Source organism: Mandrillus leucophaeus, unplaced genomic scaffold (assembly GCF_000951045.1).
Source record: "Mandrillus leucophaeus isolate KB7577 unplaced genomic scaffold, Mleu.le_1.0 Scaffold231, whole genome shotgun sequence".
Lineage (NCBI taxonomy): Eukaryota > Metazoa > Chordata > Mammalia > Primates > Cercopithecidae > Mandrillus > Mandrillus leucophaeus.
The window spans coordinates 1238279-1260573 of record NW_012102377.1 but is presented as its reverse complement, the minus strand read 5'-3'; the positions used below and the strand labels follow the sequence as shown (position 1 = coordinate 1260573).

The 22295-nt window shown below is 40.4% G+C and overlaps 1 protein-coding gene across 2 annotated transcripts in view; it reads left to right on the top strand.

Moving 5' to 3' along the window:
• EHHADH (enoyl-CoA, hydratase/3-hydroxyacyl CoA dehydrogenase) overlaps nt 1-20476 on the top strand; it is a 72403-nt gene extending 51927 nt beyond the window's left edge. For both annotated transcript variants that reach the window (XM_011981870.1, XM_011981869.1), the window contains exons 6-7: nt 6286-6627; nt 17623-20476. In XM_011981870.1, coding sequence (XP_011837260.1) covers nt 6286-6627; nt 17623-18884 — 1604 coding nt within the window. In that variant the 3' untranslated portion in view covers nt 18885-20476. The remainder of the gene's footprint in view (nt 1-6285; nt 6628-17622) is intronic.
• Nucleotides 20477-22295: the final 1819 nt, after the last annotated feature.

Here is a 22295-nt window from a genome sequence, read left to right as displayed (position 1 = left end):
AAACCCATCTATAATTATGCCCGGATCCAAAATTTTCCAGTGGATATGCTTAGTTTGGCCCTAGGGCTGGTCTAGACAAGTGCTTTGGATAGCTCCCAAAATGCCCATATGCAGTCTGCAAGGTTTTCAGTGTCCCCGGGATAATAGGATTATGCTGATCAGAAATAATTACTGCACACCATTAAGCAGGCTTTCTTTTCGTTTCAGTTTTGTTCTCTCCTCTCTTTTTTCCCCCTTCTTTTCTTCTCAATCTCTGGCCTAAAACGAAATTGCCAGGAACTGCAGCTGTCCCTGATTCAGTGGTGGACAACACTCTGCTCTTGGAGCTCCCAGAGACTATACTTTAAAATCAACTTCTGGACTTTTCAAGAATAGTCTTACTATGCCCCACCTTTAAATATTCTTTTCTTTTCTTTTCTCTCTCTCTTTTTTTTTTTTTTTTTTTGAGACAGAGTCTCACTGTGCCACCCAGGCTGGAATGCAGTGGCATGATCTCGGCTCACTGCAACCTCTGCCGCCTAGATTCAAGCGATTCTCCTGCCGAGTAGCTGAGACTACAGGCACCTGCCACTGCGCCTGGCTAATTTTTGTATTTTTAATAGAGACGGGGTTTCACTATCTTGGTTGAGCTGGTCTTGAACTCCTGACCTTGTGATCCACCCGCCTCGGCCTCCCAAAGTGCTGGGATTACAGGCGTGAGCCACCGCGCCCGGCAAAGATTCTTAACTGAATCGATGGTGAGGCCTGGGCATGACTACGCTTAAAAAATTCAACAGTTAATTTTGAGGTATGATGTGGGCATCTGAACTTCTTAAACTCTTCAAATAAATCTGATGTGTGCTATGATGTTGAGAAGCACCCCCAGGAATGCTGGGAACAGAGGTGGTATCACAAGACAGAGATCCAGTTCTAAGATATCCCAACACTGTCTATGCCCTGTTACATGGCATAGATTGCACCAGCCGCCCAGGCTGCCTTCCACTTGCACCTCCATGCTCTTGTTCTCTCCTTCCTCTCCCCATCGTCCGTTCTTGCCTTCCTTTTAGGTCACCGGCAAATTAAATCATCTGTAGACCCTGGGGGAGTTCCCCATTCTTCTCTGCTGAGTTTGCTTTCCCATAAATTGAGGATTGGGCAACTCTTTGGGTAATCGAACAAGTAATTGGTGGGCCTATTGGATACAGTTCATGTTTTTTCAAAGTAGTAGGATGAGAGGGACCACATGCCTTTAACCACTGTCTTCTTTCCATTCCTGAATCCTATTCTTTAACACCATATGGGAAATCATTAATTTAGAAACTCATTCTTTCCAATACTACTTACTAATCAAGCATTAAGAAAATATTCCTGTCTCTTTGATTAAAAAAGGAGGTTGAGAGTATACAATATATCTGTATTACCATGTGCACATTATTACATCCAAACCTTACGTTCCCTTGAACACGCCTAACACACCCAATGCCAGATGGGCTCATGTTCATATGTCTTTTTATGGTGAAATTGCTCTGGTATAAGCCCTGATAGGCTTTCTGTCTAAATAACTAAGATGTACATTTTTGATTAAATGGTTTTATTTTTTAAGAGATGCCAGTACATTATAGAAAACAACTTCTGGTATAGCTGAAGTTTTGGTAACTATAAGTTGTTATGAATTTATTATTTTATGAAAACTTTGGAATCATTCCGTAAAGTTATTTTTTTTAACAGTACCATAAGGATTCTTATTAAAATTTCATATATAATGCATATGGAAAATATTTATATTTTATGGTATTAAATATTTATATCCAGGAGCATGGGGCTTTTCTGTTTTTATTAAGGTTTTATTTTATGTTCTTCAATAAAATGGTATCGTTATCTTCTGAAAGGTCTTGTACCTTTCTTGATAAATTCATTTTTAGATATACTTTAACAGCTTTAATGAGGCATGATTTGCCTCATAGATTGTGCGGCTATCCCCATAAATCAATTTTAAGACTTGTCCACTCCCACAAAAAGTTTCTTCGTGCCCATTACCACTAACTTCTATTCACATTCCCAGCCCTAGGCAACCACTGATCTTTCTGTCTCTATAGATTTGCATTTTTTGGACATTGGATCTAAATGGCATCATACCATGTGTAATGTTTTGCGTCTGGCTTCTTTTGGTTAGCATAATGTTTCTGAGGCTCATCTGTATCTGTATTGTAGCATGTGTCAACAGTTTGATCCTTTTTATTGCTGAATAATATTCTATTGGATGGCTCTGTCACATTTTCTTTATTCATTCAGTAGTTGATGGATGTTTGAATTGTTTCTGGATTTTGCTGTTATAAATAATGCTGCCATGAATATTTGTAGACAGGTTTTCTTTATGGCATCTGCTTTCATTTCTCTTGTGTAGATTCCTGGGAGGGAAATTGCTGGGTTGAACAATAAGTTTATGTTTATCTTTTTAAGAAACAACTGAACTGTTTTCCAAAGCGATGTGCTGTTTTATACTCTCAGAAGCAATGTATGAGGCTTCCAGTTTCTCTACATCATCACCAACATTCAGTAGTGATGTCTTTTTATTATAGTCATTCTAGTAAGTCTAACTGCATAACAAATGACCTCAAAACTTAGTGGCTTAAAATCAAACATTTATTCCACAATTTCTGTGGGTCCAGAATCCAAGTGTCCTAGGTCTTCTGGCTTTCAGATTTCAAACGAAGCTACAATCAAGGTGTTGGCTGTGGCTGTCGTCATCTCGGGCTGATTGAGAGTCAGGGGGAGAATCTGCTTTCAAACTCACTCAAGCGGTAGGATCCAGTTCCGTATGGGCTGTTGTACTGAGGGCCTCAGTTCCTCACTGACTGTGGGCTAAAAGCCTCCCTCAGTTCTTTGCCATGTGGGCTTCGCCATAGGGTGGCTCACAACAGGGCAGCTGGCTTCCATCAGAGTGACCAATTTGAGAGGGCAAGAAAGTATGAGCAAGACTGAAGCCAGAGTCTTTTTGTAAGCTAGTCTAGAAATGACAGCCCATTACTTAGAGGCTGTCTACCACATTTGTTGTGGTTTTAACTTGCATTTCCTTAATGACTAATGATGTTGAGCATCTTTTCGTGTGCATATTAACCATTCACATATGCTCCTTGATGAAATATCTGCTCAAGTTTTTGCCCATTTAAGAAATTACATTGTTTACCTAATTATTGAGTCATAAGAGTTCATTACATATTCTGGAAACAAGTTCTTTATTTGATATTCGATGTGCCAATTGTATTTTCTATCGCAGTGATAACAAATTACCACAAGCTTAGCAGTTTAAATCATCTGAAATTATTTTCTTCCAGTTCTGTAGCCTAGAAGTATTCTAGAGGTCTCCCTGGGCTAAAATCCAGGTGTCTGCTGGTGCACTCTTTTCTGGAGGCTCTAGGGGAGAAACTGTTTCCTGCTCATTTGGGTTGTCGGCAGAACTCAGCACTTTGCACTGTAGGATCAGCGTCCCCATGTTCTTGCTTGCAAACTTGCGATCTTGTAAACCAAAGGTCAATCCCAGCTTCTAGAAAATACTGCATTCTTTAGTTCTTGCTCTCCTTTCCTCATATTCAAAGCTACATCAGTGCTAACAGGTCAAGTCCTTTGCATGTTGCATTTCTCTAACCCTTCTTCCTTGTTGAATCCCCCTTACCACAGTCAGGAAAGATTCTCTGCTTTTAATGACTCATATGATTAGATGGCACTCACTCAGATAATACAGGGTAATATTCCCCATCTCAAGGTTTGATTTTTTTTTTTTTTTTTTTGAGATGGGGTCTCACTCTGTCACCCAGACTGCAGTGCAGTGGCACAACCTTGGCTCACTCACTGCCACCTGTCAGGCTCAAACAATTCTCCCATTTCAGCCTCCAGAGTAGCTGGGACCACAGGGGTGTGCCTGCTGGGACCACAGGGGTGTGCCACCGTGCCCAGCTAATTTTTTGTATTTTTGGTAGAGACAGAGTTTCACCACATTGCCCAGGTTGGTCTCGACCTCCTGAGCTCTCGGCCTCCCAGAGTACTGGAATTACAGGCATGGGCTACTGCGCCCAGCCAAGGTCTTTAATCTGAATCTCACCGATACATCCCTTTACCATGTGAGGTAATACGTTCACAGATTCTGGGAATTAAGACATGAACATTTGTGGGGGTGTTATTCTGACTACCACACAAATATTTTCTCCTAGTTTATGGCTTATCATTTCTTTCTTTTTTTTCTTCTTTTCTTTTAGAGACGGAGTCTCACTCTGTCACCCAGGCTGGAGTGCAATGGTGTGATCTTAGCTCACTACAGCCTCCGCCCCACCAGATTCTAGCAATTCTCCTGCCTCAGGCTCCCGAGTAGCTGGGATTACAGGCGCACATCACCATGTCCGGCTAATTTTTTGTGTTTTAGTAGAGATGGTGTTTCACCGTGTTGCCCAGGCTGGTCTCGAACTCCTGAGCTCAGGCAATCCACCCACCTTGGCCTCCCAAAATGCTAGGATTATAGGCGTGAGCCACTGCACCCAGCTGTCATTTCATTTTCCGATTGATATCCTTTGAAGAACAAAAGTCTTCAATTTTTATGCAGTCTGATTTCTTGTTTCTTTTATATGTCACGCTTTTGGTGTTGTATATAAGAATACTTTGCCTAACCCCAAGGTCCTGAAAAATTTTTTGTATTTTCTTCTAGGAATTTTTATAGTATTAGTTCTTCAATTTAGATTTGTGATCCATTTTCAGTTGCTTTTTATATATGGTGCTAGGTAAGGACCTAAGTTTTGTTTTTTTGTTTGTTTTTGGCGTGTGGATATCCAATTATCCCACCACCATTTGTTGAAAGATGCTCCTTTCTAGGATTTTTTTCTGAACGATTATGATCTAAAGTGTGTTGTTGCTTTAGGGTAACAGTATGCTTGTGTATGTCTGTTACCATGTCACTGTGCTCCTACACTGAGTGCCCTTAGGGGACTAGAATCTTTCCAATAAACCACGTTTGAGATAGTATGAGTCAGCGTGCAGTGTAGCCCACACTTGAGAGTGTGGATGTACATGCACAGTCACTTTGCTGTGGGTGGAAGTAGTTTATTGTTGACTTACTTTCTCTGTGCTTGTTCCTACAGCCCCCCTTTTCATATGTTACTCAATCTCCCTATCCCTTCTTGGTGCTTACACATCTCAGACCCTTGAGCCAAACCCTTGCCAATAACAGTATTTTGGTTCTCAGTTCTGCTCCCTCTGGTCGTGGAGCCTTTGAATAAAAATGCACACAGCTATTCAGTGGGGTTTAGCTGGAAAAGGTGACCTTCCAACTTCACGTCAACTTCTGGCTCCTCAAACAGCAGGTTGGCAGTAAGGCAGGGAAGTTGTTTTCCCATTTCTTAATGAGCAGATTGTGAATATTTCCATATAGATTTTCTATTATTAATGTTCCTCTGATTCTTTGTTTTAAGATAAACATTCTGAATGTGAATAAAAAAAAAAAGAGAGAGAGACTCTCCTTTCTTCCATTGAATTGTTTGGGCACCTGTATTGAAAATCATTGGCTATAATTGTAAGAATTCATTTGTGAACTCTCAATTCTCTTCCATTGATATGTATGCCTATCCTTGCATCAATATCACACTGTCTCCTTTTCTGGTTTTTGTTACTATTAGGAATGGAGTTAAGGTTATTTTGAATCTAAAATATTCACTCAACAATAGACACTAGGGATTCTACTACAGGGAAGGGAGGGAGGGCAGCAAAGGTTGAAAAACCAACTTTTGGGTAGTATGCTCACTACTGGGGTGACGGGAGTATTCATATCCCAAGCCTCAGCATTGTGTGATATACCCATGTAAAAAACCTGCATATATATGCCCTCAATCTAAAATAAAAGCTGAAATTATTTTTAAAAATTAATAAATAAAATATTAACTCAGAACTGTTTTCCTTGGACAGATTAATATTTAATCTATTATAATTAATATTTAATCTATTGATTAAATTGATTGATTAATTAAATTAATAATTAATCTATTATAAAATGATCTTGGTCTTAGATTAAAAAGAAAATACAACTTTTATGCCTAAACTAGGTAATCTAAAATTGCTTTGAATCTACTAAATTCTATCTTATAAGACTATGTTGTAAAAATATCAGAGATGTTAGTGTACATAGGTTTAATGTACATGAAATATCTTAATGAATAGCCTTAGTTTGTGCTTTGAATTTGAATAGGTTAATGTTATTATTATATTTTCATATTTCCTTTGTACAAGTACCATTTCCAAAGCTCTGATCATTCTTATTCCTTTCAGATCAACCGCTAGAATCCCGTAGACTCTGCAACAAGCCAATTCAGAGCTTGCCCAACATGGACACCATTTTTAGTGAGGTCCTCTTGAAGATGCAGAAGCAGCACCCTGGGTGTCTTGCTCAGGAGGCTTGTGTCCGTGCAGTCCAGGCTGCTGTGCAGTATCCCTATGAAGTGGGCATCAAGAAGGAGGAGGAGCTGTTTCGATATCTTTTTCAATCAGGGCAGGCTAGAGCCCTGCAATATGCTTTCTTTGCTGAAAGGAAAGTAAATAAGTGGTCAACTCCCTCCGGAGCATCGTGGAAAACAGCATCAGCACAGCCCGTCTCCTCAGTTGGTGTTGTTGGTAAGAGCATGGGGGTAATGAATGGACTCCTCCAAATCCGCTCATGTAATGTGCTACCATTTGCTTAGGGCCACCAGATGCTAGGTTTCACATAAGACACATTACTTGTGTTAGCTAAGCTAATTCTCACACCGCCACATGAGCTCTCTTCTTTAACCTAAGAGGCCTAGAGATGCCAGCCTTCTCAACAGTGAGCTAAACACGAGTAAGGTGAAAGTCGGACCCTAGGTCTGACTCAGACTAGGAATGTTTTATTCTTTTTTTCTTTGAGACAGAGTCTTGCTCTGTCACCCAGGCAGGAGTGCAGTGGCGTGATCTCAGCTCACTGCAACCTCCACCTCCCGGGTTCAAGTGATTCTCTTTCCTCAGCCTCCTGAGTAGCTGTGACTACTGCCACCATGCCCAGCTAATTTTTGTATTTTTACTAGAGACAGGGCTTCGCCATGTTGGTCAGGCTGGTCTCGAACTCCTGGCCTTAAGTGATCCACCTGCCTCAGTGTCCCAAAGTTCTGAGATTACAGGTGTGAGCCACCATTCCTGGCCTGGCATTTTTTATTCTGTGCTACCTCTTCCCTGTATGAATCTCTCATTCCTGGATTTCCTGATGATGATTTGTACCACATTTCAAGGTGTGGCCTGTCACTCTCATAGCTAGGTATTTGTCATGAAGTCTCTGTCTTTCCGGCCCCTGAGCCATTCACTCTCCTGTTCAAAACCACTATCCTGAAATCCATCTAAACCCTGAAACCATGGCTTTCCTACTTTTTTCCCTCTGGAATTTTCCCAAACAAAATATCTTCTTTCCTCAGAAGCTAGCTGCCTGATTGGCTTCTCTGGGCCACCTTCCTAAGCTTCACTTGCTCTTAGTCTCGGCTCAAGAATGGTCTTTGGTAGATTTTTAAATCCCTTGAGATGGCAAGTGAAACATTCTTTGCACCAGCTCAGGTACAATCTTCTGGGGAGAGGGTCCATAGTTTACTAAAGGCATCAACTTTCTTCCTTTCCTTTTTTTCTTACATTTAAGTTTTTTAAATCATAATTAAAGACATGCAAGAAAGTTATAATAGTACAAAAAATTATCACATACTTTTAATCCAGATCCTCCAAATGTTAACATTTTACTATATTTGTTTTATTTCCCTCTCTCTTTTCTGAACTCTAAGAATAAGTTAAAGACTTATGTGTATTTCCTAAAACTAAATATTCTCTTACATGACCACAGTATAATTTATCTTAAAAAACATGGCAATTAATATAAAAAACTATTATTTAGTCTATAGCCCTTATTCTGATTTTTCTTTCTTTTTTCTTTTTTTTTTTTTAACCATCTTTACGATTTGTAAGTATACAGTTCAGTGGTAATAAATACATTTATATCCTTTTTTTCCCCCTTCATCTCCCTTCCCCCCCTCCCCTTCCTGGCTTTTGGCAACCAGCAATCTACTCTGTATCATTATGAGATCTACATTTTAAGCTCCCACATATGAGTGAGAACATATGATATTTGCCTTTTAGTGTAAAAGCATCAACTTTCTTAACCCTTGCCCAGCTCTTTAGCACAGTGGTCTCCAACCTTTTTGGCACCAGGGACCAGTTTCACGGAATACAATTTTTCCACGGACTCGGGGGTGATGGTTTTGGGATGAAACTGTTCCACCTCAGATCATCAGGCATTAAGTTCTCAGAAGGAGCCGCAGCCTGGATGCCTCGAATGCGCAACCTAGATCCCTCGCGTGCGCAACCCAGATCCCTCCCGTGCGCAACCCAGATCCCTCCCGTACGCAACCCAGATCCCTCGCATGCGCAGTTCACAATAGGGGTCGCACTCCTGTGAGAATCTAATACCATCACTGATCTGACAGGAAGCGAAGGTCAAGGCTGAAATGCTCCCTGGCCTGCTGCTCACCTCCTGCTCTGCTGACAGATCACGGACCGGTACCGGTCCACAGCCAGAGGTTGGGGACCCCTGCTCTAGCACCAACCCAACTTGGAGGCAAAGATCTCACTCCACATTTTCTCAGTCTGCTTGTTGTCTCAATTCAGCTTTGGTATCAAAGAATCTGTTTTTAATATAAATACATTGTGTTCTTTTCAGCTCTGACTCTGTTGAGGTCTATCCTTGGTTCATCTGTGATTTTTTTTTTTTTTTTTAATGGGGTTTCGTTCTGTCACCCAGGCTGGAGTGCAGTGGCGCAATCTCAGCTCACTGCAACCTCCACCTCCCAGGTGCCAGCAATTCTCGTGCTTCAGCCTCCCGGGTAGCTGGAATTACAAGTGCCGTGCCACCAAGCCTGGCTGATTTTTGTATTTTTGGTAGAGACAGGGTTTCACCATGTTGTCCAGGCTGGTCTTGAACCCCCAACCTCAGGTGATCCGCCCACCTTGGCCTTCCAAAGTGCTGGAATTACAGGCATGAGCCTTTGTGTCCAGCCTCACTTGTGATTTTTTAAGAAGATGGGTAAGTCGAGTGACAAGGAACTATGATTGTTCCTCTTTTTGTACTATTAAATATTTCAGCAATGCCAATATTTATTTCTAGTTGTTGTGCACTTACCTCTTTCTTCTCCCTTCAATTCCTTTAAGCCAAGAATAATTAATGCAAATAATAGCAAGCTGGTAAGTGCATCAGTATTGTGTTTGTCAACCATTGTTTGGGAGAATTTCCCAATTTTGTTGTGAGCCTTTCTTTAAAAAGCCTTCAGGTTTGTTTCTGGCATATAATGTTTAAAAGTTTGAAGTATTTTTTTAAAACGATATCCACATTGTTTTGAAAAATATTGGAAAGGGCGTACTAAATATATAAAAGACACATAGATAGAAATAAAGTAAGAGGATCTGGATGTTTCTGCCCTCTTCGTGTGTATTGCCACACTACCCTGCATTTCATCTTCGTGATGCAGCTTTCTACTGCTCCCTCGTGTCCTCTGAAAGACTCCATGACCCTCCTCTGCTTCCTGACTGAAACCCGGCTTACCCTGAGGACCTGCATCTGCTGCCCTCTCCAGGGAATGCTGCCACTTCTCCCACACTCCATGGGCCTCTGGGTCACTTCTCAGACCATTGCACTTTATGGGACACTGTCCTTTGTGGTCCTGCCCTGTGGTCTTGTCATTCTATCCGTTTTCATTACTGTCATGGCTCCCCCTCCATTTGCTGAAAACTTTAGTTCCTGGCTCACGGCTACCCACTTTGGCCCAAACCCTGCTGCCATCCTGGTTGTCCTCATTGTCTCTATGGACAATCATTCCCTGCTTGTAGCATCTGAGTTTTTTGCCTCCTTAGACTCAGGGACATTCGCCTCACCTCTCTTCCACATTCCACACTCATTGCTTCTCTACAGGTCTTGTCATTACCCTGAATATTTCTCCACTTCTAAAATCTGAAACCCCACACTTCACCAATACCTCATATCTTTCCTTATATCTTTCTTAATGGGTTATTTCAACTACATTCATTACTTGATCAGCTCCCCTTATCTTTATTTTCTTCTTATTCAGCTTTAATTTTAGGAGTTATCATTTCAGCCACTCTCAGGCCAAAGTCTCCAAACTCTGTGATTCATTGCCCTTCCATTGTGCTCCCCACAAAATCCTCACCCTGATGATCCCAGTTGTTTGTTGTTTCCATGAGCCCAGGCCCAGGCTTCTCAGCCCCGCAGGAGATGCAGTTCCAATTGGTAACTCTGCAAGTTCACATTCTCACACCACACGTGGGCTCCCAGGCCTGTCAGGACAGGGGAATGCAGTTGATAAGAAACTGCAAAACTAGCATTTAAAACATCCTTATTTGGTATTTACTTCTCTGAGTAGAAGAGGTTCCTGATCAAATTCAATTCCATGGCAGTCAAATGCAGTAATTTGGCAGGGGAGCAGGACTCCTTGTCCCTGTCTATATGCATCTGTGAGGCAAAATTAGAGAACTATATGAAGCTTGAAACTAATAGCTAGGAGCTAGGTTCAAAACTAGCAGAGTTTTGAACCCCACATTCTATCTTTTAATGTAGAAAAAGTTTATCAAAGCTAAAGTTTAGGATACAAGTTGCTATACAAGTGAGAGTTATTCAGCCTGCTTGTTCTTGGGAGAAGTGCAGGGGGTTAATAAATTTGGAAAACTGTGTCCTTAATAATTTAATATATTTATTATATAGTATTGAGTAATTTAATACACTTGGAAAATTAAATAAATATGTTCTGGATAGACTAAATCAGTGATTTCTGATGACTGATACATCCTATCTTCAAAACCAATCCTCCATGCTAGTAAATACAAAGTATAGAGGAGTAATATATAAGTGGCTTTCACAAAGCTTTTTTATCCACAGTGGACTGGTTAGGCAACAGATCATCTGCTGCTATAACAGGTAGCCCAGCGATCTCAGTAGCTTAACACAATAAGTATTTATTTAATGCTTATTCCATAAGGTCATTCTAGGACCAGGGTTTTTTCCTACTAGTGGCTCTGCCATTCTCCATGATAAGGGTCAGCAAGATTTTTCTGTAAAGTTCCAGATGGTAAATATTTTAAGCTTTGTGGGCCATACAGTCTCTGTTGCAACTACCCAAGTCTACCATTGTGCACGAAAACAGCCATAGAGCCGGGCGTGGTGGCACAGGCCTCAGTTGCAGCCACTAGGGAGGTCGAGGCAGGAAGATCACTTGAACCCAGGACATAGAGGCTGCAGTAAGCCATGATGCCACCACTGTACTCCATCCTGGGCAACAGAGCAAGACCCTATCTCTAAAACAAAATACAAAACAAAACAAAAACCCAGCCATAGACAACATGGAAACAAATTAGCCTGGTATTCCAATAAAATTTTATTTATGGACACTGAATTTTGAATGTGAAAAAATTTTTCATGTGTCACAAAACGGTGCTTTTTAAGTTTTTTATTTAAAAATGTAAAAACATGTTTTTGTCTGCAGGCAGTGTAAAAATCAGCAGTGGGCAGGGTTTGACCTATAGGCCACAGTTTACCCCATCACCTACTTTAGGCCTTCTTCAAGGCCTTGGAGTCATTCTCTGCATTCTCTACATCCGCGTATCTATGGAGGATCTTGTGGGAGATTTTAGGAGCCAGTCTGAGAACCCACATTGCCCCCAATCACCACCATAATATTTCACTGATCACAGCTACAGGCCCTAACAGGATGCCAGGAATCTAGAAAGTACAGTCTTCTGTGTGCCAGGAGGAAAATGAATTAGTGTTGGAAACAAACAATAACATATTTTTCATCAAATAATTTTTCTTCATTTTCCATTTTTTTCTTGCCTTTGCTTAAAATATTTCTCCCTATGTTTCTCCCTTCCTCGACCTGGATGGTTCAACGTCCTGAATTTTACCTATTACAGTCTAATCTGCCTTTAAGGTCCATTTCAAATGTCTTTGCCTTGAAGCTTTTCTTGATTCATCCAACTGAATATAGTTTTTTCCCTTTGAATCAAAGAAATTTGAACTTTTCACATCATTTACTTTACCATATGGAATAGATATTTGTGAACTCCTCTTTCCACTGCTAGATCAGAAGCTCCCTGAAGGCTGATGCTCCTCATGTTTTTTTTTTTTTAAATAACAGTTTAATTGAAATGTAACTCATATATAAAATTCACCCTTTTATTTATGTAGGTATTTATTTATTTTAATTTTTTTTTGAAGACAGGTTCTTGCTGTGTTGCCCAGGCTGAAGTGCAGTGGCACAATCTCAGCTCACTGCAATCTCCACCTTCCAGTTTCAAGTGATTCTTTGTACCTCAGTCTCCTGAGTAGCTGGGACTATAGGCATGTGCCATTATGCCGGCTAATTTTTGTATTTTTAGTAGAGATGGGGTTTCGCCATGTTGGCCAGTCTGGTCTCAAACTCCTGGCCTCAAGTGATCCATCTGCCTCAGCTTCTCAAAGTGGTGGGATTACAGGCATGAACCACTGCGCCACGCCAAAAATCACCCTTTTAAAGCGATTTAATGTAGAATGGTACAGCTGCGACTGGGCACAGTAGCTCACGCCTGTAATCCCAGCACTTTGTGGGGCCGACGTGGGTGGATCACCTGAGGTCAGGAATTCGAGACGAGCCTGGCCAATATGATGAAACCCTGTCTCCAGTAAAAATACAAAAAACAATTAGCCAGGCATAGTGGCAGGTGCCTGTAATCCCAGCTACTTCGGAGGCTGAGGCATGAGAATCGCTTGAACTCAGGAGGCGGAGGTTGCAGTGAGCTGAGATCACACCACTGCACTCCAGTCTGGGTGACAGAGCAGGACTCCATCTCAAAAAATAAATAAATAAATAAATAATAAAATGGTACAGCTGTTATGGACAACAGCATGACAGTTCTTCTAAAAGGTAAAAAGGGCCATATGATCTAGCAATTCCACTTCTGGATGTTTACCCCAAAGAAATGAAAGCAGAGCCTGGGCACAGTGGCTCATGCCTCTAATCCCAGCAATTTGGGAGGCCAAGGCAGGTGGATCACTTGAGGTCAGGAATTCGGGACCAGCCTGACCAACATGGTGAAACCCCATCTCTACTAAGAATACAAAAATTAGCAGGGCGCGGTGGTGCGTGCCTGTAATCCCTGCTACTTGGGAGGCTGAGGCAGGAGAATCGCTTGAATCCAGGAGGTGGAGGTTGCCGTGATCTGAGATCACACCACTGCACTCCAGCCTGGGTGACAGAGAGAGGCTCCATCTGAAACAAACAAAAAAAGAATTGAAAGCAGGGACTCAAATAGATATTTATACACTCATGTTCATAACAGCATCATTCACAATAGCCCAACAGTACAAGCAACCCAAGTGTCCATTGAAGGATGAATGGGTAAATAAAATTTGGTATATGCATACAATGGAATATTATCCAGCCTTAAAAAGGAAGAAAATTGTGACACATGTTACAGCATGGGTGAACAATGAGGACATACTGCTAAGTGAAATAAGTCAAGCATAAAAGATCAAATACTGCATAATTCCACTTATATGAGGTACCTGGAGTAGTCAGATTCACAGATACAGAAAATAGAATGGTTAGCCAGGGCTGGGGAGAGGGAAAATAGGGAGTTATCATTTAATAGGTACAGAGTTTCAGCTTTGCAATTTGAAGAGTTCTGATGATGGTTGTACACATTGTGAATGTATTTAATGCCACTGAACTGTGCACTTAAAAATGGTTATGATGGTAAATCGTATGTGTATTTTGCCACAATTTTTAAAAATAAGAAAATGCATAGTAAGAGTATCACCAGAAAAGAATACAATTCAATGGTTGTTAGATATTAATAGAGTTTATGCAACCATTGTCACATCAATTTTAGAACATTCTCATCACTCCCCAAAGAAATCCTCTACCCATCAATAGTCACTCTCCATCACCCTTCCCTCCAGCCCTTGGCAACCATGAATCTACTTTCTGTCTCTATGGATTTGCCTATTCTGGACATTTCATATAAATGGAACCATACAATATGTACAATATGTAGCCTTTTGTGTCTGGCTTTTTTTTTTTTTTTCCAAGATGGGGTCTCACTCTGTCACCCAGGCTGGAGTGCAGTGGCACAATCTCAACTCACTGCAACCACTGCCTCCTGAGCCCAAGCAATCCTCCCACCTCAGCCTCCTGAGGAGCTGGGACAATAGGCATATGCCACCACACCTGGCTAATTTGTTGCATTTCTGGTAGAGACAGGGTTTTGCCATGTTGGCCAGGCTGGTCTTGAACTCCTGAGCTCAAATGATCCTTGTGCCTTGGCCTCCTAAAGTGCTGGGATTGCAGGCATGAGCCACCGCGCTCGGCCCCGGCTTCTTTAACTTAGCATAACGCTTTCAAGATTCATTCATGTTATAGCATGTATCATTATTTTATTCTTTTGTTTTTTGTTTTTTGTTTTTGAGACAGAATTTTGCTCTTGTTGCTCAGGCTGGAGTGCAATGGTGTGATCTCAGCTCACTGCAACCTCCGCCTCCCAGGTTCAAGCGATTCTCCTGCCTCAGCCTTCTAAGAAGCTGGGATTACAGGTGTGCACCACCACGTCCAGCTAATTTTTGTATTTTTAGTAGAGATGGGGTTCACCATGTTGGTCAGGCTGGTCTTGAAATCCTGACCTCAGGTGATCTGCCTGCCTCGTATTTTATTCCTTTTTATGGCTGAATAATATTCTCCATTTTGTGTATCCATTCACTAGTTGATGGACATTCAAATTGCTTTTATTTTTTGGCTAATTTTTTAATGTGAGAAGATGAAATTTATTTTTATTGTATAAATGCAAAAATTACAGGAAAATATTTTAAAGCTTTAAAAAATGCCAAGTGACATTGATACAGGAAAATCACAAAGCAGGAGAACTATACTAAATTAATAGATTTCATTTTAAAATGTCTCATTGTATCTCAGATTTTGAAAGATTCCATTTCTGTGGAAGACAGTTGATTCTGTTGAACTTATAATGACCCCCAGTTTAATTAATAAGTACTGATAGCCATTGATCTATTTCTTTTGGGGAGGAGATAAGAAAGATGTATATACATTCTGTGTACATGTAATAGACACAATTTTCTGGATCCAGCCTTAGCTCAGGGTTTCTGAAATTTTTTTTTTTACTTTTATTTTAGATTCAGGGGGTACATGTACAGGTTTCTTACATGGGTGTATATATTGCATGATGCCAAGGTTTGGGCTTCTAATGTTCACTCAAGTAGTGGACATAGTACCCGATAGGTAGGTTTTCAACCCTTCTGTCTTCCCTCACTCCCCCTTTTGAAATTCCCAGTGTTTATTGTTCCCATCTTTGGGGTCATGTGTACCCAGTGTTTAGCTCACACTTATAAGTGAGAGCATGCAGTATTTGGTTTTCTGTTTCTCTGTTAATTTGCTTAGGATAATGGCCTCCAGCTTCATCTGTGTTGTTGCAAATGTGTGATTTTATTCTTTTTTATGGCTGCATTTGGCTATTTTGAATAATGCTGCTAATGAACATTCATGTACAAGCTTTATGTGGACATATATTTTCAGTTCTCTTGGAGATTTAGATATCAGTGGAACTGCTGGATCATATAGTAACTCCATGTTTAACATTTTGAGTAACTGCTAAACTCTTTTTCACAGCAACTGTACCATTTAAAAAATTTGCCAGCAATGTATCAGTGTTCTAATTTCCCCAGATCCTCACCAAAATTTGTTATTGTCTGTCTTTTTCATTATTGCAATCCTAGTGGGTTTGAAGCATTATCTCGCTGTGGTTTTGATTTGCATTCTCTTAATGACTATTGATGTTGAACATTTTTTCATGTGATTATTGCCTATGTGTTGCTTGTGCTTTGGGTGTCATATCTTAGAAACCATTGCCTAATTCAAGATCACAAAGATGTACCCATCCATCAGACTTACTCCTAAGATCTGCCTCTAAGAATTTTATAGTTTTAGCTCTTACATTTAGGCCTGTGATCCATTTTGAGTTAGTTTTGTATATGGTGTGAGGTAAGGGTCCAACTTCATTCTTTTGCATGTGGATATCCAGTTGTCCCAGCATCACTTGTTGAAAAGACTATACTTTCTCCATTGAATGTTCTTGGCGCTCTTATTAAAAATTAATTGGCCATAACTGTATGGGTTTACTTTTGGCTGTAAGTTGTATTCTGCTGATCTATATGTCTATCCTTTTGCTATGATCACACTGTCTTATATACTGTAGGCTTTTTTTTTTTTTTTTTTTGAGACAGGGTCTCACTCTGTCACATAGGCTGGAGTGCAGTAGTGTGATCGTAGCTCACTGCAATCCTCAAACTCCTGGGCTCAAGATATCCTCCTGCTTCAGCTTCCCAAATAGCTGTAACTGTAGGCACGCACCATCATGCCTGGCTAATTTTTGTTGTTGTTGTTGTTGAGATGGAGTTTTGCTCTTGTTGCCCAGGCTGGAGTGCAATGGTGCGATCTCGGCTCACTGCAACCTCTGCCTCCTGGGTTCAAGTGATTGTCCTACCTCAGCCTCCTGAGTAGTGGGGATTACAGGCATGCACCACTATGCCCAGCTGATTTTGTATTTTTAGTAGAGACGGGGTTTCTCCATGTTAGTCAGGCTGGTCTCGAAATCCTGACCTCAGGTAATCCGCCCGCCTCAGCCTCCCAAAGTGCTGGGATTACAGGGATGAGCCACTGCACCTGGCCTCCTGGCTAATTTTTAATTTTTTATGGAGTTGGAGTCTCACTATGTTGCCTGGGCTGGTCTCAAACTCCTGGTTGCAAGTGATCCTCTCACCTTGGCCTCCCGAAGTGCTGGGATTACAGGCATTACACCTCACCCAACCTTGAATAGTTTTGTCATACAATTTGAAGTTGGGAAGAGTGAATCCTCCAGCTTTGTTCTTTTACAGTATTGTTTTGGCTCTTCTGGATTTCTTGCATTTCTGTGTGAATTTTAGGATCAGCTTATTGATCCTGCAAAAAACCAGCTGGGGTTTTTATAGGAATTGTGTTGGTTCTTCACATCAATTTGGGTAATATTGCCACCTTAACAATATTAAGTTGTCTGATACATAAACATTTAGTGTTTTTCCATTTATTTGGTCTTATTTAATTTCTATTAACAATGTTTTATAGTTTTTAGTGTACAGATCCTCCTATTCTTTGTTAAATTTCTTCCTGTGTATTATTCTTTTTGGTGCTATTGTAAGTAGAATTGTTTCTTTTAATTTTATATTCAGGTTGTTGATTGCTAATATATAGAAATATGCTTGATTTTTGTATATCAGTTGTATACCTACAACCCTATTGGACCCATTTATTAGTTTGTATAGCTTCTATTTGTGTGTATGAATCCAACTAATTTTTATATCCTCTGAAACACTTAACAGAGTGCAGAGTCTTAATTAGTACTCAATCCATTTGTGTTTCTTGAATCAATCTCTTTAAATGCCACATTGTCACATAAGCCTTCCATCCAGTGAATAATTTCTCAGTTCCCAATACCACTGAATCATTCTTTTTCTCCTTTAATTTTTATCTGCAGGCTTGGGAACAATGGGCCGAGGCATTGTCATTTCTTTTGCAAGGGCCAGAATTCCTGTGATTGCTGTAGATTCAGACAAAAACCAGCTAGCAACTGCAAACGAGATAATAACCTCTGTCTTGGAAAAAGAAGCCTCCAAAATGCAACAGAGTGGCCACCCTTGGTCAGGACCAAAACCTAAGTTAACTTCATCTATGAAGGAGCTTGGTGGTGTGGATTTAGTCATTGAAGCAGTATTTGAGGAAATGAGCCTGAAGAAGCAGGTCTTTGCTGAACTCTCAGCCGTGTGCAAACCAGAAGCATTTTTGTGCACTAATACTTCAGCCCTGGATGTTGATGAGATTGCTTCTTCCACTGATCGTCCTCACTTGGTCATTGGCACCCACTTCTTTTCGCCAGCTCATGTCATGAAGTTGTTAGAGGTTATTCCCAGCCGATACTCTTCCCCCACTACCATTGCCACTGTTATGAACTTATCAAAAAAGATTAAAAAGATTGGAGTTGTTGTAGGCAACTGTTTTGGATTTGTGGGGAATCGAATGTTGAATCCTTATTACAATCAGACATATTTCTTGTTAGAAGAAGGCAGCAAACCAGAGGAGGTAGATCAGGTGCTGGAAGAGTTTGGTTTTAAAATGGGACCTTTTAGAGTGTCCGATCTTGCTGGGTTGGATGTGGGCTGGAAATCTAGAAAGGGGCAAGGCCTTACTGGACCTACATTGCCTCCAGGAACTCCTGCCCGAAAAAGGGGCAATAGGAGATACTGCCCAATTCCTGATATGCTCTGTGAATTAGGACGATTTGGCCAGAAGACAGGTAAGGGTTGGTATCAATATGACAAGCCATTGGGTAGGATTCACAAACCCGATCCCTGGCTTTCCAAATTCCTATCACAGTATAGAGAAACCTATCACATTGAACCACGTACCATTAGCCAGGATGAGATCCTTGAGCGCTGCTTATATTCACTTATCAATGAAGCATTCCGTATCTTGGGAGAAGGGATAGCTACTAGCCCAGAGCACATTGATGTTGTCTATTTACATGGATATGGATGGCCAAGGCACAAGGGCGGGCCCATGTTCTATGCTTCCACAGTTGGGTTGCCCACAGTTCTAGAGAAGTTGCAGAAATATTACAGGCAGAACCCTGATATTCCCCAACTGGAGCCCAGTGACTATCTAAAAAAACTGGCTTCTCAGGGAAACCCTCCCCTGAAAGAATGGCAAAGCTTGGCAGGCTCCCCTAGCAGTAAGTTGTGATTCAGCCTTCCAGATTATGCCTCACATGCTAGCATCAGGTAATGCTCACGAATTTCAGTGAAATTAAATGAAAAATCCAAAGTAAGATTGTTCTGAAATACAAAGCAAAAGAAATAATCAGTAGAGTCTTCTGTGTGACGACTCTAATGGTCAAATCTTTAGGAATGTGTTTCCTATGCCTCTGAATCTGTCCTTATCAGATAAATTCAATGCATGAACTTGTGTGAATGTAATATCATAATCGCTGATGAAAGAGGCTCAGGCATAAGTTGAGATTCTCAGATGTTTTGATCATTGGATAAATGTGTCATCAATTAATAAATGATAAATGCAGCTAAGTCATACATTGATTTTGACTCCTTTCAATGTCACACACATAGTATTGATCAGAAATCTTATGAATCATACATACACTCAACAAACATTAAAGTCGTGGGGAAAACAGTTGGAAATTGCTAAGGGAACTGAGTACTTCAAACCATTACAGGGAACTCAGATTAGTATGGCAAGCCTTTCCTCTTCTGGTCTTTCCTCTTCTGTTTATGAAGAAATAATAGAAAGGAGTAAGTCGTTAACTTAGTGTAAGAAGGGTCTTAGAGAACATCTAACCTTCTAGAATTTCCCAATTCTATGATAGAGTAATGACGCCAGTTTCCCTGTCATGACAGGCCTCTGTGATGTTACATATGGAAATGGTTGAATCTTGAAAAATCTAAAATTGTTGCAAAACATATTTTGTATAATTTTGTTATAAGAGTTCTTCTCTTTTTACGTTTTGCGTTGTGTAGTTAAAAATTAAGGGGCTGGTCAATACAAAAACTTGTACACAAATATTTATAGCAGAATTATTCATAATGGCCAAAAGTTGGATAAAACCCAAATGTCTATTAACTAATGAATAGATAAATCTGGTATATCCATACAATGGACTATTATTCAGCCATAAAAAGAAATAAAGGACCAGGCACAGTGGCTCACACCTGTAATCCCAGCACTTTGGGAGGCTGAGGCAGGAGGATTGTTTGAGGTCAGAAATTTGAGACCAGCCTGGGCAACATAGCAAAACCCTGTCTCTATAAAAAAATACTTCCCGTACATTAGTGGTTGCCTAAGGCTAGAATTAGGGGTGATGAATGGGGAGTACAGGATTCATCTAATAGGTACAGGATTTCTCTATGGAAATGAAAATGGTCTAAACTTATTGTGGTAATGGTCACATAACAATATATTAAAAATGATTGAGTTGTATATTTTAAGTGGGTGAATTATATGGTATGTGAATTGTATCTCAATAAAGTTGTTAGTAAATAAATGGGGCTGAAGATGTTATCCTTCATTGTGGTGGAAATGAACTTTCACAATATTTTCACCTGTGAACCCAGACAAAATGAAAGTTCTGATGGAAAAATCTTGAATGAATAGAGTATAAGTTTTCCGTTGTTAAAGAGCAAACAAAAAACCAATAAAAAATCCAAGTGTGCCTTGAATTGTACAGAGCACAATTATTACGTTTGAAATATATACTACTTAATTTTATATAATTTGTTTGTGAAATCAAAGACATCAATGAAAATGATTCCTGAAAGTAGTAATTTTGTCTCCAAAGTGACTTGTTTTCAAATTAATGTTTTTAAAAAAACCCACTAACTTTTTCTTCAATCCTGGAATTAATTTTGAGTTCTTGCAACTTATTTTCACCCTACACTAGCCTCTAGATTGAGGTTTTGAAATTAGAGCGTCTATGAATAGATTTTATCAGTCAATAATCCCTGAAATGTTATGATAAAGTTTGTGTATATGTATCTGAGTACATTTCTTGGAAGAGGTACCATATCATATTCTAAAAAGTATCATGACTCGGCCGGACACAGTGGCTCACATCTGTAATCCCAACATTTTGGGAGTCCAAGGCGGGCAGATCATGAGGTCAGGAGATCGAGACCATCCTGGCTAATACGGTGAAACCCCATCTCTACTAAAAATACACAAAATTAGCCGGGTGTGGTGGCACGTGCCTGTAGTCCCAGCTACTTGGGAGGCTGAGGCAGGATAATTGCTTGAACTCAGGAGGCAGAGGTTGCAGTGAGCTGAGATTGCGCGGCTGTACCCCAGCCTCGGCAACAGAGTGAGACTCCATCTCAAAAAAAAAAGTATCATGACCCAATAAAGGTTAAGGACCAATAGAAAATGGGAAGAGCAGCCCAGCACGGTGGCTCATGCCTGTAATCCCAGCACTTTGGGAGGCCAAGGTGGGCAGATCACTTGGGGTCAGGAGTTTGAGACCAGCCTAGCCAACATGGTGAAACCCCGTCTCTACTAAAGATACAAAAATTAGCCAGGAGTGGGGGCGCGTGCCTGTAGTCCCAGCTACTCAGGAGGCTGAGGCAGGAGAATCCCTTAAACCCAGGAGGCGGAGGTTGCAGTGAGCCGAGATCTCACCACTACATTCCAGCCTGGGTGACAGAAAAAGACTCCGTCTCAAGAAAAAAAAAAAAAAAAGAAAAGAAAACAGGAAGAGGAAAATATGAGTTCATTCCTTCTTATTTTACATCAAATGAAGCCAAACTAATTCAAATTTGCTGGGTCCTACATATAATAGTAGTTAATATGATGAAAATTTTCAGGATATCCTCTCCTGTCCTTGAAAATATACTTGCTTAAAAGGCTGATTTTGTTAATAATTTTAAAACATTTGTTTAAGAAAAACCTCTGATTTCATTTTTAAAAATATGTTCTAATGATAATTGACTGTGACGGGAATTATATATTGGAAACACCCTTGAAGCTGTAAGACTCCCAGCTTGAAAGACGCTCTTAATGATACTCCTTAAATCAGTGAAGCCGCCATGCAGCTGCAGTTGCTCTCTGTTTATTTATCTCCAGCAGGAACAGGTGTGCATGAGAGAGATTAAAGTGAGGAATTCTAAATTCCCCTGATTAATGATGTTACAGAATTGTTTATGCAAATCACACTCTACTGCACTGTAGGAACCTAGAATTTCTAGGGCCTTAGATTTGTCTTTAAAACAGACACCTAGAAATCAGAAATATTGCAGCCTCACTAGATTATCTGAACCCTTTTGGTAGCCATTGATAAGATTAAATCAAGTTCTCTGGACTATGTTTAAAAGCAGCTTTTTGCAAGAACAGAATAGTTCTGGACTACTCCTGGGACTGTCAGTACCATCTGCTTATCTTAACAGCTTATACGTATTTTGAGATTAACAGACAAGTTACACTGCTTCCAGGCAGGACAGCAGCATTGCACAACTCCAGCGGACACCATTCATACTGTGTACCAAGGGACTGTCATCCACATAGAAATGATATGAATGACATCCCCAGGAATTGTATAATGCCTAGTTTTGTTTCCAGGACACTCTGTGTAGCGGTTTCAAGCCAAAAACTCTT